This window comes from Choloepus didactylus, chromosome 18 (assembly GCF_015220235.1).
Source record: "Choloepus didactylus isolate mChoDid1 chromosome 18, mChoDid1.pri, whole genome shotgun sequence".
In the NCBI taxonomy this organism is placed as follows: domain Eukaryota; kingdom Metazoa; phylum Chordata; class Mammalia; order Pilosa; family Megalonychidae; genus Choloepus; species Choloepus didactylus.
Window position 1 is genome coordinate 34876955 of NC_051324.1, and position 21711 is coordinate 34898665.

Consider the following 21711-nt stretch of genomic DNA (forward strand, 5'->3'; position numbering starts at 1 on the left):
CCCTTCTCTTCTCGGGGCCGTGTCAGTGCTTTGCACTTGGGGGCGGCGTGCGGCTGGGGGTCCTTCCCGAAGGCCGTGAGAGCCCAACTTCCCCTGCCTCGGTCCCTTTGGGCGGGTTGGATCCGCACGCAGCGCTTTCCCGGCCCTGCGCCCGCAGCCGCTGGCGCGGACGGCGGGGTGGGGGCCGGGTCAGGGGGAGGGGTCTCGAGCTTTGCCGGCCCGTCATTGGTTAATATTTTATTCTGTTGACATGTTTTCTTACTGCTGAGGCTTCCGACACCTTCTCCCCGGCCCCCCCCCTCCCGACCAGAGCTTGGCCTGAGCTGTCAAAACCCCGCCCCCGGAGACCCACAATTGGTCCAAAAAGCGTAAAATCAGCAATCAAGGGGGGCCTGGCTCGTTAGGGCAGGGGATCCGAGCAGGGCAGGACATGTGAGATAGTCACAGTTTTCCAGAGATCACGACAAGATCTAACCAGTCGCGCGTGGACCCCGGCGCCGGAGCGGGCCAGTCCAGCCCAGTCCCGCGCGAAGGCCCCGTCGCCCCCACGCCCAGAGCCCCGCGCCCCTCGCCGTGCGCTGGACCGGGAGCCAGGAGGAATCGCCACCGCGCCTGCCGTCCGGGTCGCCCTTCCTCCGCGCGCGCCGCCGCCCGGGCCGGGGGTCCGAGCCGCGCGCCCCCGGCCCCGGCACCCCGGCGCCTGGGCCGGATGTCCCGATGAAAGAGCCGGCGCTGACGGCCAGCGCCATGGCTTACCACCCGTTCCACGCGCCGCGGCCTGCCGACTTCCCCATGTCCGCTTTCCTGGCGGCGGCCCAGCCCTCTTTCTTCCCGGCACTCGCGCTGCCGCCCGGCGCGCTGGCCAAGTCGCTGCCCGACCCGGGCCTGGCGGGGGCGGCGGCCGCGGCAGCAGCGGCGGCGGCAGCGGCTGCTGAGGCTGGACTGCATGTCTCGGCGCTCGGCCCGCACCCGCCCGCCGCGCATCTGCGTTCACTCAAGAGCCTGGAGCCCGAGGATGAGGTCGAGGACGACCCCAAGGTGACGCTGGAGGCCAAGGAGCTGTGGGACCAATTCCACAAGCTGGGCACCGAGATGGTCATCACCAAGTCCGGGAGGTAGAGCGGGCGCGCGGGCGGGCGGGCGCGAAGGCTGGGGAATAGGACCTCACAGACCAGTGCCGAGCCCGCCTGTAGAAACTCCCGGTTCTGATGCCGGAGCCAAGCTTCGCTCCCAGACACCCAAGTTTACTTTTATCATTTGGCTCCGGAGATAATTTTTTGAAACGAAAACGTCAATATCTCCCGTGTGAAATAAAACGAAAACATGTTCCAGAAGAACATCCCCAACCGTTCTGAACCCCATGGCTGAGAGTCCTGGCGGCTCGGTCCTGGAGAGTCTCGGAGGTCTCCGCCAGAGCCCCTCAGCCCAGTGGCCTCACGCTCGCGACGCGTGATACGGCTCTGTGCTCTCGGGAGATGCAGAGTCTCCTGGACTCTCTGCTCCGATCCTGGGTCCCAGAGTGGGACCGGTGCCCTGGTAGGCCTGCCCTGGCCCTCCGGTTCCGCCAGCGAACCCAAAGGCCTGCCGAAGCCGAGGCCTGACCCGGCCGGAGGTCTTGTCCCACCGAGGAGCAAGGAGTCCAGGACACATCCAAAAGAAAGCCACAGTCCCCAACCCCTTCACCCTTTGATTCACTCTCGGAGAATCCAGGCCTCTGGCTCACCCTCTTCCCCCGAACTGCAGGGTCAGGATCCCAAACACTATTCGAGTTTATTTCTGGGAGCTTGTGTCCTAAGGGGGTGTTTCCACTGAAGGAATTTCACGGAGATCCAGGAGAAAGAGGCGGGTGTGTTTTCTGGATTTCTTTCCTGGGCCTCAGCTCCCATCTCAGGTCGGGAAGAAAAGGGATCCCCAGATCTGAGCAGCATGCTGATAAGTTAGGGTCTGACCGGCAGAAATGGGATCTCCTAGGAGTCACAGCCATGAGTGGGTCTCTGGTGCAGTGATAAGGGGGCAGCTTTGTGACAACAGGGAAACACAGTTGAGGGTCTATGGGGCAACGGGGGGGTGGGTAGAGGAACAAGGACCCCCAGGCATAGAGAAGCCAGGTCCCAATATTGTCTCCCTCCTTCCCTTCCTCCTTCCCTCCCTCGCAGGCGGATGTTTCCTCCCTTCAAGGTGCGGGTCAGCGGCCTGGACAAGAAGGCCAAGTACATCCTGCTGATGGACATTGTGGCCGCTGATGATTGCCGCTATAAGTTCCACAACTCCCGCTGGATGGTGGCCGGCAAAGCCGACCCGGAGATGCCCAAACGCATGTACATCCACCCTGACAGCCCAGCCACAGGCGAGCAGTGGATGGCCAAGCCTGTGGCCTTCCACAAACTGAAGCTGACCAACAACATCTCGGACAAGCACGGCTTTGTAAGTGCAGGATGGGGGTGCAGGGCTGGGGTAGGAGACTGTGCCCCGGGCTCTGCATTATGACAGGGAGTGAGGAGGGGGCTATTCCCAGACTGGGAGCATTGGCTGAGGCCACAGAGTGTCCCTGCCTGGGTCACCACCTGCGGCCTATGCTGGCTGGGCCTAGGCTGGGAGAGGTTCATTCCCCAAAACTGGGAGATAGCAGAGTTGGTGGCTGAGAAGTGCCAGGCTGCTCATGAACTCAGCTGGGATCTTTGACAGCCCTGCTTAGGGTCAGGCTGGAGGCAGGTGCAGACCTGGGTGGTGCAGCCACTGGACCCAGGAGGTCACTCTGCTCTTGACCTGTAGGTCCCCAGCTCGGATGGAAGACATGCCCACAGCCTCAGGGTGTCCCTCACCCCTCCCCAAGACCCACATCCCTGGTCCTCTCCAAGAAGATTTAAAAATTAAACCAGCCCCCTCCAGAGCCTCCCTGAGGTCCACCTTTCCCTCCTCTCACAGGCAGAAGTGCCATCAGGAAGGAGGAAGTTTGGGGGTCCTCCCCATTTCTGCACTGCTTTCCCAGCAGAGGCCCCAGTGAATGGGGTGGGGAGATGTCCATGGAACGAAAGCGAATTTCCCCCATCCTGAAAGAGTGCACTAGGGCAGTCCCCAAAGATCTACGGGTCCTCTCTCCCTGGATTTACCATGGGTTTAGCATTGCCCAGAGTAAAGGGGGTCAGGAGTGGAGTTATAGAAGGTTTTGTTTGGTTGTTTTGTTGTTTTTTGTTTTTTGTTTTTTTCCGTTTCTGTCTTTGGAGAAAACTTTAAAATGGAGAGTGAAAGAGAGAGGAAGTGAGAGAAAGAAAATAGAAAAAAGACATCGGTGAGAAAAAGAGCAGAGAAGTCGGGGGGAAATAGCAAATACAGGGGTGAAAAACGTAGAACCACGAGAAAGAAAGAGTGGAGAGGGAGGGGTCGGGTCCCCAGAGAGCAGGAATGTTGGGGCCAAAGGCGGAGGCTGCCGGCTGACCGAGCCCTCCCCGCAGACCATCCTGAACTCCATGCACAAGTACCAGCCACGCTTCCACATCGTGCGAGCCAATGACATCCTGAAGCTGCCCTACAGCACCTTCCGCACCTACGTGTTCCCGGAGACCGACTTCATCGCCGTCACTGCCTACCAGAACGACAAGGTGCGTGGGGCGGGCGGCGGCCCCAGTCCCTGCACCGACGCTCCCGGGAAAGGAAGCTCCAACTCCCCATTCACACCCACCCGCAGCTCCGACACCCGCTCCGCGCGTTCACGGCCAGAACTCCCGAGAACCAAGCCACGCACCCGCAGGCTCAGCACTCACCGCAATCTCCCAGACCCCCTCCCAAGCCAACGCCGCGTACACACACACGCTCCCCTGAGCATGCGAACAGCTGGGCGCTCGCTGGGGTGGAGATGTTTACTTAGCAATTAACAGAGGCTCGGGGCCCCGCGCTGACATTTTTACATTTTACTCCTTTATTTCTTGGCTCCGGGATAGGAATTTAAATGAAGAGAGGGAGCCCGGGGGAATCTGCCCAGCCTCTTCCAGCGCTAGGGACCTGGAGCCCAGTTTTCACTCTCTAGGGAGACAGAGGGCGGGACAGGTGACACACACACACACACCAAATCCCCGGCTACTGCGCTGGGTCAGTCCAAGCCCCAGATCCATCCGGAGGTGCTTAGAGACTTTTCCTCCGCGTCAAAGGGCTTTTCTGCTTGCTGTCTACACCAGAGTTCTAGCAGGGTAAAGCATCACCGTGCCCCCCCACCCCCACTCACACACACTAGGCCAGTGCCCACGAGTGTTCTTCGTTCTCCCCTTTGAACGAGTATGTAAGAGGTCTCTTGCGGGTCTTTCTTTCTGTCTTTGTGAACCAGCGTTTGCGAATGGTTATGCTTGTGTCATTTGGGGGCCTTGGAGGCCATGGAGACCTGTGGATTCTTTTGGTTTCTGTGAGCGATTGTTCGTTCTGTCCATGTGTGCCCCGACCCGTACGTGTGTGGATTTGTGTCTGTGTGTACCTGCGAGCCTGCGTGGGCTCTGCTGTCTCCGTGCGGCCTGCTCAGGTGCAGGGTTCGTTTGACCGGTGTGGTCCCGCGCGCCGTGTGCAAGCTGGGGCCAATTTCGACTCTATGCGCACAGCTCTGGTCCCATGCGTGCGTGCTAAAGGATTTTTCCTCGGATAAAATGTTTTGGAGAAGGAGAGACTCCGTCCTTTTCTGCGAGGCGCGCCAGCCGGCCTCATCTCGCCTTGCGACTGGGCGGGCGGCTATCGCGTGGGCGCACCGCGGCTCTGAGCTCCGCGGCCGTGGGCCGCCGACCGCCGGTACCCAGGGCTTGGCTGGAAGAGCCACAGCCTGACCTGGCACCGGCCGCTCGGTCCCGCAGATCACGCAGCTGAAGATCGACAACAACCCGTTCGCCAAGGGCTTCCGGGACACCGGGAACGGCCGGCGGGAGAAAAGGTGAGGGGTGTGAGGTGCCGCCCTGCAAGGGGTGCCCGCCGGGGTAAGCCTGACGCGGTGGGAGTGTGTGTGGGGGGTGCACCCCGTGCCGACAAGCTCCCTCCGCTTGTTCCCAGGAAGCAGCTGACGCTGCCGTCTCTGCGCTTGTACGAGGAGCACTGCAAGCCCGAGCGCGACGGCGCCGAGTCGGACGCCTCATCCTGCGACCCTCCCCTCGCACGGGAGCCGCCACCCTCTCCCGGAGCAGCACCTAGTCCCCTGCGCCTGCACCGGGCCCGAGGTGAGGATCCGGCGGCCGGTCCGTGAGGGAATAAGGAAGGGTCTCCTCAGGGCGCCGGGCTGGCCCTTGGCTAAGGGGCCCGCTAGTTTTAAGACGTGGGGGAAGCGTCAGCCGGTGAGTTAGAGCCACCCATCCCTGTGGTGGTGTCTCAGGGAGCCAGAAGTTCCAGCTGGACTCCGAGCCTGGCTTCTTGCGCGCAGTGTGCCTCTGCGGCAGTGAGTTTTCCTCTCCAGGACTCAGTTTCTTGCATTGTAAATAAGTGATCTTGCAGCTGCCCCTGGTCGAGGCGGACCTAAAAGCATCTCCGATTCGGCTTCCCCAAGAGCAGCTTTTTCAAGTCTCCGTGACCCGGTCTCGACGCCGGGAGAGGGCTTGGCGTCTCCGCCCGTGCCCCTGTGACACGACGCGTCTTCTCTCCCCACAGCTGAGGAGAAGTCGTGCGCCGCGGACAGCGACCTGGAGCCAGAGCGGCTGGGCGAGGAGCGCCTCGGAGTGGCTCTAGGCCGCAACCCGGGCCTGGACGGCACCAGCCCTTCTCGCTTGACCGAACCCGAGCGCGCCCGGGAGCGGCGCAGCCCGGAGCGGAGCAAGGAGCCGACCGAAGGCGTCAGGGACGGCAGGGATGGCCTGTTCGGCCTGCGGAGCCTAGAGAAGGAGCGCGCTGAGTCCCGGAGAAAGGACGAGGGGCGCAAGGAAGCAGGAGAGGGCAAGGAGCCGGGCCTGGCGCCGCTGATGGTGCAGACGGACAGTGCGTCCCCCCTGGGTGCCGGACACCTGCCGAGCCTGGCCTTCTCCGGCCACCTGCACGGGCAGCAGTTCTTTGGGCCGCTGGGGGCCGGCCAGCCGCTCTTCCTGCACCCGGGACAGTTCGCCATGGGCCCCGGCGCCTTTTCCGCCATGGGCATGGGTCACCTGCTGGCTTCGGTGGCCGGCGGCGGCAATGGCGGAGGGGGCGGACCCGGGACCGCCACGGGGCTGGACACAGGCGGGCTGGGTCCCGCAGCCGGCCCGGCAGGCACCACCGCGTCCTTCCCTTTCCACCTCTCCCAGCATATGCTGGCATCTCAGGTAAGGCCTGTGATCTGGTGGCAGCACGGTGGAAGGAGGAAGAGCTAGCTGGGCAACTGAGGTGGGCAGCGAACTTGAGCGTGCCACAGGCCGGGGGAGCTCCAGCATTGGACAGCTCAGTCCTGGGGAGCCCCACTGGCATTCTCCCCAACACCTGGGTTCTGGGAAACTAAGTCCAGGGCCTGGCCAAGGCGCACCTTCTGACTCCCCCGCACCTTCTGACTCCCCCGCACCTTCTGACTCCCCTGTGACCTTGGGCAAGTCCTTGACCCTCTCTGAGCCTCAGTCTCTTCCTCTATATGCCCACCACTGAGTGAGGCATCCACTGAGATTTCCTGCTCTGGCAGATTAGGGCTGCCCCTGGCTTTTGTGAAACCCACCCTCCTAGCATCAGGACAGCTTTTTAGGAACAGAGACTCCCTGGCTGGGTGTCAGTCCCTCAAAGGCCAGAGGGGTGGCTGAGAAAAGGAATGTTTGCTTTATTTTCTGGACAATTGACCACACAAATTCCACACCTCCCAGGTACCTCTGGCCCCTTTCAGACCCTCTAGGAAGTTCTATGCCCTGACAAAGGACAGCTGGTCCTTTCTCTGTCTCGAATCCTCCAGCCCCTCCAGTCACATCTAAGGGAAGGAGGGGCTGAGCTCCCCAGGTCTGGGTTGAAATTCTGAACTCCCAGGGGAGAATTTATGAAAAATGTGTCCAGCAGCAAAATAAGGAGATCCGAAGAGGCGAGCGGTCCCTTTGGTTGCTTGGGTGGAATATTCCCTGTGGAAAGATTTGGAATCTCTTCATTCATTTTCTTCCCTCTGAGGTTTCTGGCAAATTGAACCCTTGAGATCTTATCTCGGGGTTAGGAAAAATAGGAGTTTAGGTTTGAGAATGCTCCTTTGGTTCAGAAGCAAATATTTTTAAAGTGCAGGCGGGGAGGGGGATGGTTCTGAAATGAGTTTTAAACAGAGCCCACTGTCAGAGGTGAGTGGAGTGTTCAAGGCACCAGCATCACATATCTGGGGTTCTGGGCTGGTGAGGGAGCCTCAGGAGAATGGAGTTCAGGGCCTGGACACTTAATCTGCATCCTTGTCTCTCTGTGTGTGATGGCTCCTCCCCAGACAAACTCTGGTGATAACCATTGCATCATAGAGACCATGGGATAGTCAGGGCTCCTAGACACAGTCTGTTCAGTTGATACAGGGCAAGGGTGAGAGTATCCGGCACTCTGGAAGCACGGGAACATCAGTTGGTGTTCCTAGGCCAGTGAGATCCACCCCTGGCTATCAGGTAGGGCCAAATTCTGGTAAATCTAGAGCCACTTCCTTCCGCCGACCTGAGATGCCAGCTCTGAAATGCTCAGTAGGGCTTGACTTCTCAGGAAGGATATTTTCTCACTCCTGACTAAACTGCCTCTTTTCTTCTCCCTGCCTGGGCCAACCCTGAGGCTTCCTGGAAGCCCAGCACAGTCAACTCCTGTACCCAGACACTCTGGGAGTGAGCCATTATCTTAAAGGTCTGATAATCCTCACAGACTCAGGTGGTGTTTGTCCAGGGTTTCCTGGCCATTGTGCTCTCCACAGGCAAAAGCTTTGCATTCCCTCCTCAGCTGCCAACTGAGATGCCACCAGGAGTTCTTTGTAGAACATTCAGGCCAGTCTGTGAACTATTTGGCACCTGTGCCCTTTTCCTGGCCCAGGCCAGAGCTCCCTGACCAGGTGGGCAAGCAGAGGGAGAATTTACGAAACTCCTCCCCCCAGCCTGTGACCTCTTCAGCCCGTGGGGGCACTGACAGATGGGAGGGGTGAGGAGGAGATGGCTTTAAATGAGCAGAACCTCCCAAGACAGCCAAAGCTACCTCCTTGCCAGCTGGCCCTATGTCTGCTCTGTTTCCTCTCTCTGGGCTTTTGCCCTGGCTGGTTCAGCCACCAGAAATGTCCTTCCCTTTCCCCTCCAGTAATACCAGCGCGGGCTTGAGAGCACCCGGCCTCAGCAGCCCAGCCTGAGCGAGCTCCCCTGCTAACTGGCTGGCGGTGAGGCACACTGGCTCATGCCACTCTGAGCTGCCTGGGGTTCCAGCATGTGAGCTCTGACCTTCCCATCCCTAGAACAGCAAGGCAAAGACTGCTGGTTGTAGCACCATCCCTCAGCCCCTAGTTCACCCTCTGAGAAACACCTTGGACAGGATGCCTAACCCTTGTTTTGTTCTGTTTCCTCTAGGGAATCCCGATGCCCACTTTCGGAGGCCTCTTCCCCTATCCCTACACTTACATGGCAGCTGCTGCCGCAGCGGCCTCCGCTTTGCCAGCCACCAGTGCTGCAGCTGCCGCCGCTGCCGCCGCTGGCTCCCTATCCCGGAGCCCCTTCCTGGGCAGTGCCCGGCCCCGCCTGCGCTTCAGCCCCTACCAGATCCCGGTCACCATCCCGCCTAACACTAGTCTCCTCGCCACGGGGCTGGCAGCAGAGGTCTCCAAGGCTGCTGGTGGCAACAGCCGGGAGCCCAGCCCCCTGCCCGAGCTGGCTCTCCGCAAAGTGGGGGCACCATCCCGCAGTGCCCTGTCGCCCAGCGGCTCAGCCAAGGAGGTAGCCAGTGAACTGCAGAGCATCCAGAGACTGGTGAGTGGGCTGGAGAGCCAGCGAGCCCTCTCCCCTGGCCGAGAGTCACCCAAATGAGGGGCTGCCCAAGCACTCCGCTGCCACGCAGGCTTCCCAGGTTGCCTGTTTCTGCTGCTTGGGAAGTGTACTGCACAGAATAGGTATTTATTTAAATAAAGGCGCAAAAGTGGGCTGCAGCAGATGGAATAGAGCCCCATCCGGTCAGCCGTGGCCTGGGACACTTCCCTGGATCTCAACATGGAATCCAGCTCCCAGGAGCATAATCACTTTGGAGTCCCTGGACTAGGTCCAGAGCTGCTCCAACGTCAAGGTGGCATTGGGCGAGGGCCTCTCAGGTCCCCCAGCGCTGTGGGGTTGACCTCATTCCGGGCTCAGCAGCCCCCTCAGGAGCCTTCGGGGCCAGAGGTCAGGGGTGGGAGCTGCGGATGGAGCCCCAGAGCCCGTGATCTCGCGCCTGGATGGAGTGAGAAGAGGGGTGGGGGGGCTGGGGGCTGTGAAGACTTAAGTCAGAGTAGACTTGAGCTGGGAGGGGACCTGTCATTTTAGTCCCTCCACCTCCTCCTCCAAGGGACAGGCGCCCCTCCCACCCTTGGGTCAGTGGAGGGAGTGGCACTTCTACCTTGAGACCCCAGGGGAAAAAGATATTTATGAAATAAATGGTAATTTGTGTAAATAAGCTTTAAGGTTCCCAGAATATGCAAATTGGTATTAATTTATTCAAAAGTGTACATTGCTGTGTACATAATATTTAGAGATTAACTCATAGCATTTGAATTTTTTTTTCATTTTACATGAGCATCTATATTGTACAGGGCTGGGAGGGGTCCATGGACGTGGGACAAGGTCCTGCGCCCCAGAGGAGCCCCACCCCGCCGGCCCCTCGGCCCCTCGGCCCCTCCGCGCGGGCTCCACCTCAGGTTTTCACTTTTCGCTACGGAGCGAGAACGAAAGGACAAAAACGCGACAAAACAATAAAACGCTGCAATGCGAAGTGAACGGCGCTGTGCGCTCTGTGGGCCGCGGTGGCAGGAGCGGGGGTGGGGGGTGGATAGTGGGGGTCGGGGAGCCGCTGGCGCGTAAGGAACGACTGGAGGGGCAGCCCGTGGGGTGGGCGCCCTCCGCTCGGCGGCAGCTGCACCCGGGGGGCGGTGGCGGCGGCGGCGGGGCTGGGGCCAAGGGCGGGGCCGCGGGGCCGGGCGGCGCCGGCGCGAGGCGCGGGCTTGGCCTCCAGGCGCCGCGTTGCCTGCAGCCCCCCGCGCTTCCTGCGCGAGCCGCGTCCCAGGAGGGGGTGTCGGGCTCCCTCTGCTGGCCACTCGCCGTCTGTCGGCCGCTCCAGCTGTGGGCGGTGACACTGCAGCCAGGGAAGCGCAGCAGAGCGGCTTGGACCACGGACACTCCTTCTGGGGCAGCCGTGGGTGGGCCGGGGGAGGACAGGCCTCACCTCTCCTGGGAGCTCAGGGGAGAGGTTCATGGTGGAAACGTGTCCCCTTTCAGCGCCTCTGGGTTGGATGGACTGGGAAAATGGGTGTCCCCTGCTCCCCTCCTCCATTCCCAGGAGGAGCTTGGCCACGACCACCCGGCTACCGCAGAACGCAGAATCCTTTCCCATCTCTCTGCTTCCTGAACTTCAGAGAGAAACATCTTCACCATACCAGGGCTATTAACCAGAAAGGCAGTCTGGCCTGAAAGTTTTTCCCTGTACTAATCCAAGTCTCTTTTGTAGTGTGGGTCAATAAGCTATTCCATTTCCTGCTTCAGATTACCCCTGTGTAACAATGGACTCTGTTGGGGTTCTCTCTGGGGGCCCCCTATGTCTGTGTCCATTAGACCCATCCTTCCCCGTGGCCCAGTCCTACTAGATCAGCTACCTGCCCATCCCCCCTCCCCTGAGCTCACCTGGGCACTATCGTTCCTCCTCCTTCTCATCCAGCTAGCAGGTGTCTTCAGCCCCAAATCCCAGCGGGAAGGAGGAGGGAAACGGGAGGGGAAGAGGGAAATGGGAGGACACTCCCTCAACCCGTCCCTGGGTCTGTACACCCCCCACCCCCCAGCCCTTTCCCAGTGCTCTCCTTCTCCTTAAGCCTTTGCGTCCCTTGACGCCCTTGCTGAGCAGGCTGCCCACTTTGGATACTGAGGGTGAGGAGGTGTTGGACGGGGGATGGCGCTAACCCCCTTCTCAGCAGGGACACCGCGATGGTGGGATGGAGTGAGGATGAAGGTGGAGCCGAAACTGAAAGTTTTCCGGACATTTGTGGGCCGACACATTTGCAAGGAAAGAGACCCATGCCCGCCTCTTCCAGGGCGGGAGCTGCTCCTGTGCCGCTGAATCCCGGAACTGAAGACTGCCTCTGCCTCGCGGGTGTGGGTTGCGGCTTCCCTTCGTCTGATCTGCGGGAAGGGCGAGAAAGCTGCAGTCCAGAAACTTCTTTCCCAGTTTAAATAGATTCTCGCGTGGAGAATGTGTTTATTTGGGGGCGCTTTGGGCTAAAAACGCCTCTAGAATTCGAAGAGCAGGAGCATGTTTGCTTCTTCCCGCTTCTCACTTTCAGCATGACTAGGGAGGAAAGTTGAGAAGCGCCTACCGGTCTGTGGCCTGCGGCCCCGGCATCCGACACCAGTGGGCAGCACTAGCCTTGGGCCGCAGTAGGGTCCGCGGTCAGAGGGGTAGGGGAGGAGGGTCGCTGCGTCGTTGATGCAGCATCCTGGGTGGGGTGATACTCCAAGGGCCGCAGCGCGGCTTGGAATCGTTCCCCTCCGCCTTCCGCGCACACATCCCCTCCCGGAGTAGCCCTCCCCGCGCTCCGCGGGGCCCCAAGCTGCAAGCTTTGAGTGCGGCTGCGGGAACCCGCGCTGCAGGCGGTAGGGCCTTGTCCTAGACAAAGGCGAAGGCACTCCCAGGCCCAATTAGGCCACCCGCCTCTCCGGCCTTCCCGGTCCCCATTGTCCCGGGGTCGCCAATTAGCCCAGGCGCCCTGCGTACCCGCCGCTCCGGTGCCCCAAGGCCTCCTTAACCCTTCAGAGTCTAGCACCACAGGACCTGGAAGGAGGAGGAGTCAGCTCGAGGGCGAGTGTAGAGAGCGTGTGTTGGAGTGATGGGGGTTGAGAGGGTCGCTGAGACGTCTCGGTGACTGGATGTGTCGCCATGGAATGCATGTGTTGAGAATGTGGGCTCTGAGAGTGGATCTGTGTGTGTCGGTGTGGGATTGTGAGTGTGATTCACTGGGTAGCTCGGAGATGGGGGTATTGATGTGGGGCGCTCCGTGAGACCCCTAGCGGTTCAGCCACACGGAATCCGAGAACAAGGCGACCTCATTAACTCTTCAAGTCTTCCGAGCGTCAAGCAGTTCCTTCTCTTGGTTCCACCACGCCCTGGCCCCGCAAATGTTGCCGCGGAGGAATTCACCAGTGTCTGTGGCGTGGTGCGGCCCTGCCCTTGGGCAGGTTGCAGCTCCGGGGACCGCATCCCCAGGACACCGCGAACATTCACGCAGGGCACTCCCTGGGACCCGAGGGGCGCTTTCAGCCTCGAGCTCTCCAGGACGCACGCATGACAACGATTACCCGAGTATAGACGGCTCAAGGGACAGAGTCGCGCGGAGCCTGCGGTTTTAACTCGCCTTCTTCCTACGCTTTGAGAAGGACCCCAGATCCATCCCGCCCACTTCCTTCCATGTCTTCGACCAGGGAGTTTGGAGTACCAGCCGGCAGGCAGGGTCCGGCGAGGATCCGAGCGCCCAGTGCTTGCACATGTTCTTGCGACTGGGCAGCGGCGGAGGGGAGCCTCGGGAGCCCCAGAAGAGTGGGAGAAGGGGACAAAGGAGAAGGAGTGCGCGCTCCGAGTGCTCTCCGGGCTGTCCTGGAGTGCAGCTGGTCAACCCCTCGCTGAACCTGTCGGTGCTTTTGTCTGAGGCGCCTGGGACTCTGTTTTGCCTTTGGAGCTCCTTAGGGGTTCTTTGGAGGCGCAAACCTGCTCTGTCCCACTCGCCTGGGCCGGGGACTCCGCATCCACTCTCGGAGTCGACGGCCGCCCCTCCTTTCCCGGCCCCTCTTGCCGGCATCGCCCGCAGTTCGAGGCCTGAGGACTTTGAACCTGTCCTGTCCGCGACAGTCCTCCCCCCGCCCCGCCCCGACGTGCCCACGAGATGGCGCTCCAGGCCAGAGGCCCGGCGGCGGCCAGCCAGCCTGCCCGGAGCGAGTGCGGATAGGTGGACAGAGCTTCGGACGGTGAGATGTGCTCAGGAACAGAGCCACACACTGGCGTAGATCCAGGCCCAGCGACGGACCCCAGAAGCTGAGAGACGGAGGTGTGCCGCGGAGCCCGACAAGACTCTGGGTTGGGGCTACGGACACAGGGATGGGAAGGACCCAAGCTCGGGGTGGGGGCTTCTCCCCTTCTCCTTGGGGCCATCCTGCCGTGCCAGCCGCCAGGTCTACTAGGCCTGGGCAGCAAACTCCACTGGTCGCCTTCTGCGAATCGGGCTGGGGCCTTGAGAGACCTCTCTCTGACAGGGAGGCTTCCTTGACTGGCCTTCTGGGCCTTTCAGAAGTGGGGCTGCTGGCTGGGGTGCACCGGGTGGTGGGCAGAATCCAGGGCCCCTCCTGCAGAGAGTCTACCTAGGCTCCCTCCTTCATCTGCTCACCACCCCACCCCATCCTCAGGGGTCCATACTGGGGTGTGCTAGGTGGGCCTTCTGGGGCGAGCTTCCTTGGCCTCTGGTGTGAGAGACCCCGGGGAGGCTATGGGTCTTCGTTGTTGCAGTGGCTGGTGGCAGGGAATGGGGAAGGCACAGGGGTAGCCTGAGAACTTCTTTAGGTTAAAAGCCACCAAGATTCTGGGTCAGAGATGAAGCTGGCAGGGGGAAGGGGAGGGTAAGTCTCTGTGGCAAGGGAACACGAGGGGGGGGGGGCGGTGAGGGGGGTCAGAAGTCTGATTCCAGCTGACCCTTAATGTGCCCAGTAGAGCTCTGGCACCTGGGGAGATAAATCTCCCTGATTAACCCTACAGAATTTCCTAAGGTGCACAGCTAGAAAGCAGCCCAGTCTAGAGTCATTTCAACCATGACACAATCACCAGCTTGTTGTGTGACCCCAGTTAGGTGTCTCGCCTGCTCTGGGCATCTAGCTCTTTTTCCCTTCAATGTAACATAGGGTAGGATCAAACCTTTGATAATTTAATAATTATCTATATGTCCATCTACCGTAGAAGCAGCTGCTTGGCAGGAAAAGTAGACAGGAGATAGGTACAAGGTTGAGCCCTGCATCTAGCTCTGTGACCTTGGGACCACCTCACTCAAATTGTCCTGTGAATGACCAACCTTGGCTCAGTTCCCAGTGGCCCCAAGCCTCAACTTGTTCAGAAAAGGGGCAAGGACTATGCTCCCATTTAATGCTTGAGGAACCTGATGCCTGAGGGACAGGCTGGGTCATTCACAGGCCTGGGGGCCTTGGCTGTTGTTGCCGAGTCTTGGGGTGGAGGCAGGGCGGGTGGCCTGGATGAATTCCCAGTTAGGAAATCGCATTCCAGGTCCTGAAACTCGCAGGGAACCGGCTGGCTCCAGCTGCCTCCGCTCCCTGTGGGTTGTGGGCATCATTCCACCTCAGAGCAAGCTGCACAGGCTGGTGGGTTTGGGGGTGACTTTGGCTCCCGGCACCACAGTTTGTTGACCGACTGTGCATGACTTCTCTCTAAAGAGAGAAGGGGATACCAGTGGTGGCCATTCAGGCACCCAAGTTTAAGGGTGCTCCCACATTCTGGGTGCCAGACTTGCTATTTGATGCCTTACCTGTGTGGAGGGTCACTGTGGTAGTTCAAACGCTTTCTTTCACCAGCTCTCACTGAAACTTCGGTGTAGAGATTATGAGCCCCCATTTCACAGACATTGAGGCTTAGAGAAGGAAGTGAGGAGCCTAAGGCCAGCCAGTAAATAAAGGACAAAGCTCTTTCACAATCCCATGGGCCCAGCCCCTGGAAATGTTAGCTGATGAAGTGATGATGGGTGAGAGTCAGCCTCACCGCTGGGAAAGGGCAAAGGGGCTGAGTGGGTGCCCTCTGTGGCTGGAAGCTACACCCCGGATGGCCTGGCCAGGCGGTGTGTCCGTGGGAGAAGCAGCCTGACTCAGAGCTCACGACCGGGGGACCAGGGGCTGGGCAGCCACCCAGCGTCGTCAGCCCAGCTGGGCTGCCAGGGACCCCTGGTAAGGACAAGGCTTTTCAAAGGAAAACCAATAATAGAATCTCCCTCCCAGGGTTGTTGAGAGGATGACCCGAGATATTGCTTGTCAAGTGCATAGCTCAGCGCATGGCTCATGTTTGTTCTTGTTATTATTTGTTTCCCTTCCAAAGAGAACACAATGTCCTCTGGTCCTCTGGCCCCTTCCCAGCCTGAGGGGAGGAGCTGTGGAGCCCACACTGTGTGCCTACTACTGTGCACGCATTTTCTTATTTAACTCTCTGCATCAGACAGTTGGTATGATTATCCCCATTTGGCAGAGGGGGAAAACAAAGCTTAGACCTGTCTAAGGTCACAAAGCTGCTGAGACGCACACCACAGGACTGCACCAAGTTCTGACTGACCCCAAGCCAGTGCTCATTCCAGGAGCCCTGACAGTTCATGCCGCACAGCCCCAGGGCCTCTGAGCCCCTCTGGACATTGCAGCCCAGCTCCTCTTACTGGGGCAGGGTTGAGGGGGGTGGGGGTGGGACTGGTTCTTATTTAGCCAGGTCAGTTCCTTCACCCTCACTCAACTTCGGGCCCTATTGCCTTCACAACATATATTGTCCCAGGCTTTGGCCTCCCACACCTGTCCCAGTTGGCCCAGACCAGTTCTGATTTTAGTTCTGAAATTCCTTGGTTCTTAGCAAACTAGACTGTAGGTCACCCGACCACCTCCACACGGACACACACACAGATCCCTCCACACACAGACATACACATATGCACACATATGGAGACCCACACACATGCATATTAGCACCCACACATCGACATACAAATATACACATATCCAGAAACTCCCCCAAAGGGCACATTCACATAACCATATGCAAACACACAGACATGCACACACACAACTACACACACAAACATGCTCAGAAACAAAATGTACATACACATAGACACATGTGTCACAGACAAATACACCCTAGATGCACATACATACACCCACCCCACAGACACACACACAGACATGCCTGCAGGCAGACGCTGGTGAGGGTGGTTTTCCACAGAGAACAGCAGCCCAGGTATCAAATCCCCAGCCTTGCTTGGCTTCAAGGGCTCCCCGCTGTTCCCAATTTGGTAGGGCTAAGGTAAGCCCTTTCCCACCGTGCCTGTCTGCACTGCCTTGTCTCCTCTGGGAGGGAATATGTTAGTTTAATATCTGTCTCCTATGAGATCATTGGCTCCCTCAAGTCTGGGCTGGTATTTTGCTTATTGCTGGGTTCCCAAACCTAGAACTTCACACATTTCAGGAGCTCAGTAAACATTTGCTGAATGAATGAATGAATGAATGAATGAGTGAAGTGCAACCTCTAGAAGCAGGACCCACACCTGATCCCTCCAGGATACACCCACCAGGCCTTGGGACCTCCTCTACGACTGTTTGGAGTCTGCTGCCAAGAGTCCCTGAGGGCCTCAGGCCTCAGTCCCAGCCCCTGGGTCTGCCGGAGGAACCGATGCCCAGGGAGGGACTGTGTCGTATCCAAGGACTTGCCTCTGTGGGAGGAGGTTCCAGGCCGGCTCCAAACCAGCACTCTACTCCTTACACCCTGCTCTCCAGCCACACTGGGTCATTCTCTGTTCCTGGGCAGGGAGGGGTCTGGTACCCTGTGACCTTTGACCTTTGGACCTTTGCTGAGGCTGAGCCCCCTGCCTGGAGCAAAAACCTTGCCCCTCCCTACCCTCTCCAGAAAAAGCAACTCTACCTGGGACCTTGGGGAGCCTCCTGGCCAGTCTGCCTTATGGTCCTTCCTGCAGACAACCAGAGGACCTTCCGGAAATGCAGATGCGATCAGGTCGCTGCTCTGTTTAAAGCCCCCACTGGGGTTGTGTGGGAAGGGGCCATCAACCCTAGACTCCTTAAACCTGGTGGTTAGGGCCTGTAGGAGAGCTCTTTGCCACCCCGTCTCAGGTCTCCACCCCCACATCCACCTGTCTAGTTCTAGGTTGATCCTGCTCACCTTGCCTCAGGGCCTTCTCAGAGTGCTCTCCTCTATCTGGAGTGCTCTTCCCCCCCACCGCCTGCAAACCTGGGCCCAGTGGCCCCTTCTCCAGGAAGCGTCTCCTTCTCCCTTCTAAGTTAGGTGCCAGGCACGTTGTTTTGTAGTTAATATTCAATGAATGCGTGACCTTGAGCAAGTTACTTTTCCCGTCCCCCATCACATCTGCAAACTGGAGATAATAGTGCCTAGTCATGGGGTTGTGGGGAGTGAGATGCTCTTTATAACAGTGCCTGGCATAGAGCTGCCCACAGTGAACACTGTTCCTGTCCTCCAGGCCCTGCCCCTTTGGAGGAGCCTGGGGGTGACCGAGGATGGAGCTCTGGGGGACATCTGGGAGCAATTTGGGGATGGGACAGATTCCCCTCACCCTGGGCAGCAGCTGGGTTGAGCCCACCAGAGCTCTCTCCCTCTTGCCTTGGAGGCCAGGGACAGGCCAACAGGACCCTCCCCTGTGGGGTGACAGGCTGCCAAGTCCCCAAGTCTGGGGAGTCCAGCCAAGGTTGGGGTTTAGACTAGAGGGGTGGCTTGAGGAGCCTGTGTTTTGGAGTGTCTGAAGTGAGGAAACAGCCCCAAACTGCTGTGGCCGAACTGCTGCAGAGAGCTCGTGAGGAAAACCTCAGTCATGAGGACAGGGCCTCCTCTGTTTCCTGAGCAGCCAAGGCCCAGGGAGGGAGGGAGGAGGCCCGGATGCTGCTGGCCTGGCTGGATCTGTGCCATGCTGGCAGTTGCTCCCTCTACCACTAGGTGGTGGTATGGAGTCGTCCAGACCTGGAGTGGGTGTAGGCCGGGAAACCCCTGCCCCTCCTGCCTCAGGACTGTTTCAGGTCAGGCTTTCCCAGTGCCTGGCTGCCCGCTCTAGGGATCTGGGCCCCACTTTCTGTGTTTTCAGTGTAATTTCTGGCAATGTCCTGCTGCCAGGCAGTAACACTGAGGGAAGTGAATAAGAGTATGGACTTTGTGCAGTCAGAGAGAGCTGGGTCCAAATCCCAGCTGCACTTCTAGATTTGCAACTTTGACCTCTGGAGCCTCAGTTTCCTCATTCCTAAACCTGTCTGCTGTAGGACTCATGTCTACTTATTCTGCAGAGGCAAGAGAATGGGGGGACTAGGCAGCTCTGTGCTTCCCTGAGCCCTTACCCAAGACAAGCTAGCCCAGGAGGGGGAGCCAAGGGCCTGGGGTGGTTCCTGTATGTCCATCCAACACACCTCCAGAGCTCCCTGCTCCCATGGCTTTGGGGTTCCCAAGGGTGTGTGCCCTGGTGCCCACCCTCAGATTGCCCACAGATAGGGTAGAACATGGTGAGCCTGCAGAGAGAGGTGGGAACAAGGGACTTTGGGCTCTTTGTCCACTAAGACAGGACAACACCCAGATTCTTTCTTCCTGGAATGCCTTTCTGCCCTGTCTTCTGTCTCACTAAATGCCTCATTATTTTTTAAGGCTCAGGTCAAATGGTCCATCCTCCTTCTAATCCTGGGCCCCACTGTCCTGGTACTTCCTCTGCTGCAGCAGCTCATTGGGTCAGAGATTTCACCATGGACGGGCTCCTGGCACAGAGGAGATGCCCTGACAGTGTCCTCTACAGTGTTCCCCAGTCTCCCCACACACACACCCTCAATGTCCTCCACTGTGCCCCTCCCCCAGTGCCATCTTCCTGAGAACAGCTGAGCTGTGAGCCAAGGTGGCCTCTTCTCGCATCTAGGCTGGGTCTTCTTGGGTGTGCTTGAGCCACGGGCTGGTTTTGGACATGGGTGAGACCCTCTCCTGGCCCTTCACCGTGACCTCCTAAATGCCCAGGGTGGCCCAGTGCCTGCCCTCCTGGACCCTGAGTTCCAAACCTTCTCCACCTTTCTACCTCATTGGTGGAAACTGACATTTCCCAGGGCTCCGTCCCTCAGGGCCTTGCTGGGAGAGGCGCTTATCTGACTTTAAGTGTTCCCTCCCCCTGTGCCATGCTTTCAGTTTCCATGAGCACCACAGGGACCAGACTGTGGCCTGGATCTCAGGGGCATCACCATGGAGGCTCAGAAGCCCCCTTTCCTATCACAGAAAGGCACTGTCTCCTCTGCCCCATCAGGACCTGGGTCAGGGCTGAGGGGTAATTTCCCTTTTCCCCATTGACAGGCAGGAAGCCGGGTTCAGAGAATCTAGGAGGGTCTACAAGTGGGGAAGAAGTGAAGGGTGGTCCAGGAAAGTGGAACATGGAGCTTGGGATAGTTCCTTCTGAGACAGTGACCCCTGGTTGCCATACTGGATGAGAAATCTGTACCTGGCTTTTGCTTGGATACTCTCCATCCAGGTAGGCAGCTTGTTCCAGATTTGAACTGGTACAATGGTTAGAAACAGGGCAGTTAGAGCTGGCTCCTGCTCCTGAGCTTTTGTTTGTCTTAATTCACCTGTAGGTAAGCTTTTGCTTTATAGGCAGAAGAGGAGAGGGAAAGGTAGAGTGTAAAAGTGTCCATCCAAGTATCTGAAGGTTATTACCATGCTTCTCCTGTCCCCAACTCCACCTGGTCATCACTGTCAATTTCGTCACTGCTCTTCTATGTTGCAGTTTATTCATTATCCTTGTTACTGTCCCTGAGAGCAGCCCCTACAGTCAAGAGCCCTGCAGGAGAAGGTGGGGTATAGTCCTCAGTGGGCACAGCATAGGCGACAGGGCCTTTCTCTTCCTGCACTTGTTTAAATAGGGCCCAACTTCACTTGCTTTTTGACACCCATGTCACCCTGTTGGCTCAGATTCCCCCCACCTCCAGATGCCATGGACAGGTGACATTGATTTTTTTCTGTGTCACAAGTGATGGGTGAGCATTGCTGCAAATCCATAAAGCTCCTTCAACATGAACTTTAAAAAGGCTCCTCTTCTTCTGGGTGGAGGTGAGTGGAGTGCAGGCTGGGTCTCAGCCCCCACGGAGCCCTTCAACCCAACAGATGCACTTGGGCAGTGAACAGCCTATACAACCCTCCGTGATGACCATATGCTGAATTTTATATTTATGTTTGTCTCTGGTCAATAAAAATCATTTTAGGTCCCCATTCTGTTATCCAATGTATTTGCCATCTCCCCCAGCTTTTTGACATCTACTGAGTTGATACTGGCCATTTCCTACACCATTGATTAAAAAGTCAATCTGGGCAGAACCCTGTGGCTTCTCAATAGAGACCTCCTGGTGGATTGGTAACAACCTATTAACTGATCCTCTAACAGTACAGACTGTCCAAACACCATGGTCCTAGCAGTCTCTGGAATGACACATGGTCAGGTTGTCTCCTGCCTCTCTCCTCACTGGTCTCCACGTTTTCCCACATTGTTCACAAAATATCATGAGATCTTGATCAAAGTCTTCACTGAACTCCAGATTGGTGGTGTTTCCCTCACCTTCTGACCTGGACATCCTATCATAGAAGAAAATGAGGTTACTTTGGCTTGCCTTGATCTTTTTAAAGTTAAGCATGCATTACCATCACCTAGAAGGTGACTTTTGGGCTCTGCCTTAAGAGGTTCTGATTTAATAGGCCTGGGTGGGGCCCAAGTATTTCTAATAAGTTCCCAGGTAATGCTGAGGCCACTGGTCCAGGGATCACACTTTGAGAACCACTGGTGTATGGTGATAAGAGTGAGTGTTTTGGAGTTAGACAGACTTCAACTTGTTTGAGCCTTAATTTCTTTGAAATAGAGATGATAAATCTACTTCATGGGTAGCTGTGGATTATAAAAGATAGTGCATAAAAATCAACCAGCTCATTGCCTCATGATCAATAAATATTGGCTCTCATATTAATGTCCCACTAATGAATCTGTGTTAGCTGTTTTTCTAAACTGCTCATGGACCATTGTCGTATAATCCATCCCTCACAATGGAGCAGGGATGGGTAGGGTCTCAGTTTTTCTTGCACTGATCTGAGTCATGGGTAGGTCTCAAAATTGAATACCCAAAGAAAGTAGATGGATTACCTAAGAAAAGGTGGGAAGAAAATAATAAATCTTCAGGTGAGAGGACTAAATTGGGAGAGGAGAGGAACTTCTAGCCTCACTACTGCCCCTTTGCCTCTTATCTGGGTCATTTACGGTGGTATCAGAATTTTGGTTTCCACAGCCCATTCTTACATATCAGGCCAAGAAGATGGGTGCCCGGCCCAGTCTGGCTCCCAGGCAGGACAAATGTCTGCCCCAGCGGATGGGGCTCCCAAGACACCGCCAGCCGCACACTGCCCTCCCTTGAACAGCCTTAATGCTGCAAATCTCTGGACCAGTCACTCACTTCTTTGTTTGTTTTTAATTCTGTTGTGGTAACATACATACAACACAAAATTTCCCATTTTAACCACTGAGATGATTCGAAGCTGTATCAAACAGAAACATAACATATCATGTTCTTAAAGCTAATCCATCCCTGTGGGTGTAGACCTGCTGTGGGTGGGACCTCTGATTGGGTTATTTCAGTTGAGGCCTGTCCCAGGTGGGTCTTAGTCCTCTAACTAGAGTCCTTTATTAGAGAGGCAATTCAGAGAAGCACACAGAGAAGCTGAGGGGAAAGCCAGAGAAGCTGAGATAGGACACATGGAAAACAGAGAGAAACCACAGGAACAGAGAAGAAGCCACTTAAACCAGAAGCTGGAAGCAATGAAACC

The 21711-nt window shown here is 57.6% G+C and overlaps 1 protein-coding gene across 1 annotated transcript; it reads left to right on the forward strand.

The window, feature by feature from the left end:
- Positions 1-380: 380 nt before the first annotated feature.
- Positions 381-9861, forward strand: TBX2 (T-box transcription factor 2). Its single transcript, XM_037808134.1, has 7 exons — positions 381-1115; positions 2157-2424; positions 3453-3599; positions 4830-4906; positions 5023-5186; positions 5611-6254; positions 8466-9861. Exons 1-7 carry the CDS (start codon positions 718-720, stop codon positions 8916-8918), a joined length of 2151 nt encoding a protein of 716 aa, XP_037664062.1. The 5' UTR covers positions 381-717; the 3' UTR covers positions 8919-9861.
- The last annotated feature ends 11850 nt before the right edge of the window (positions 9862-21711 follow it).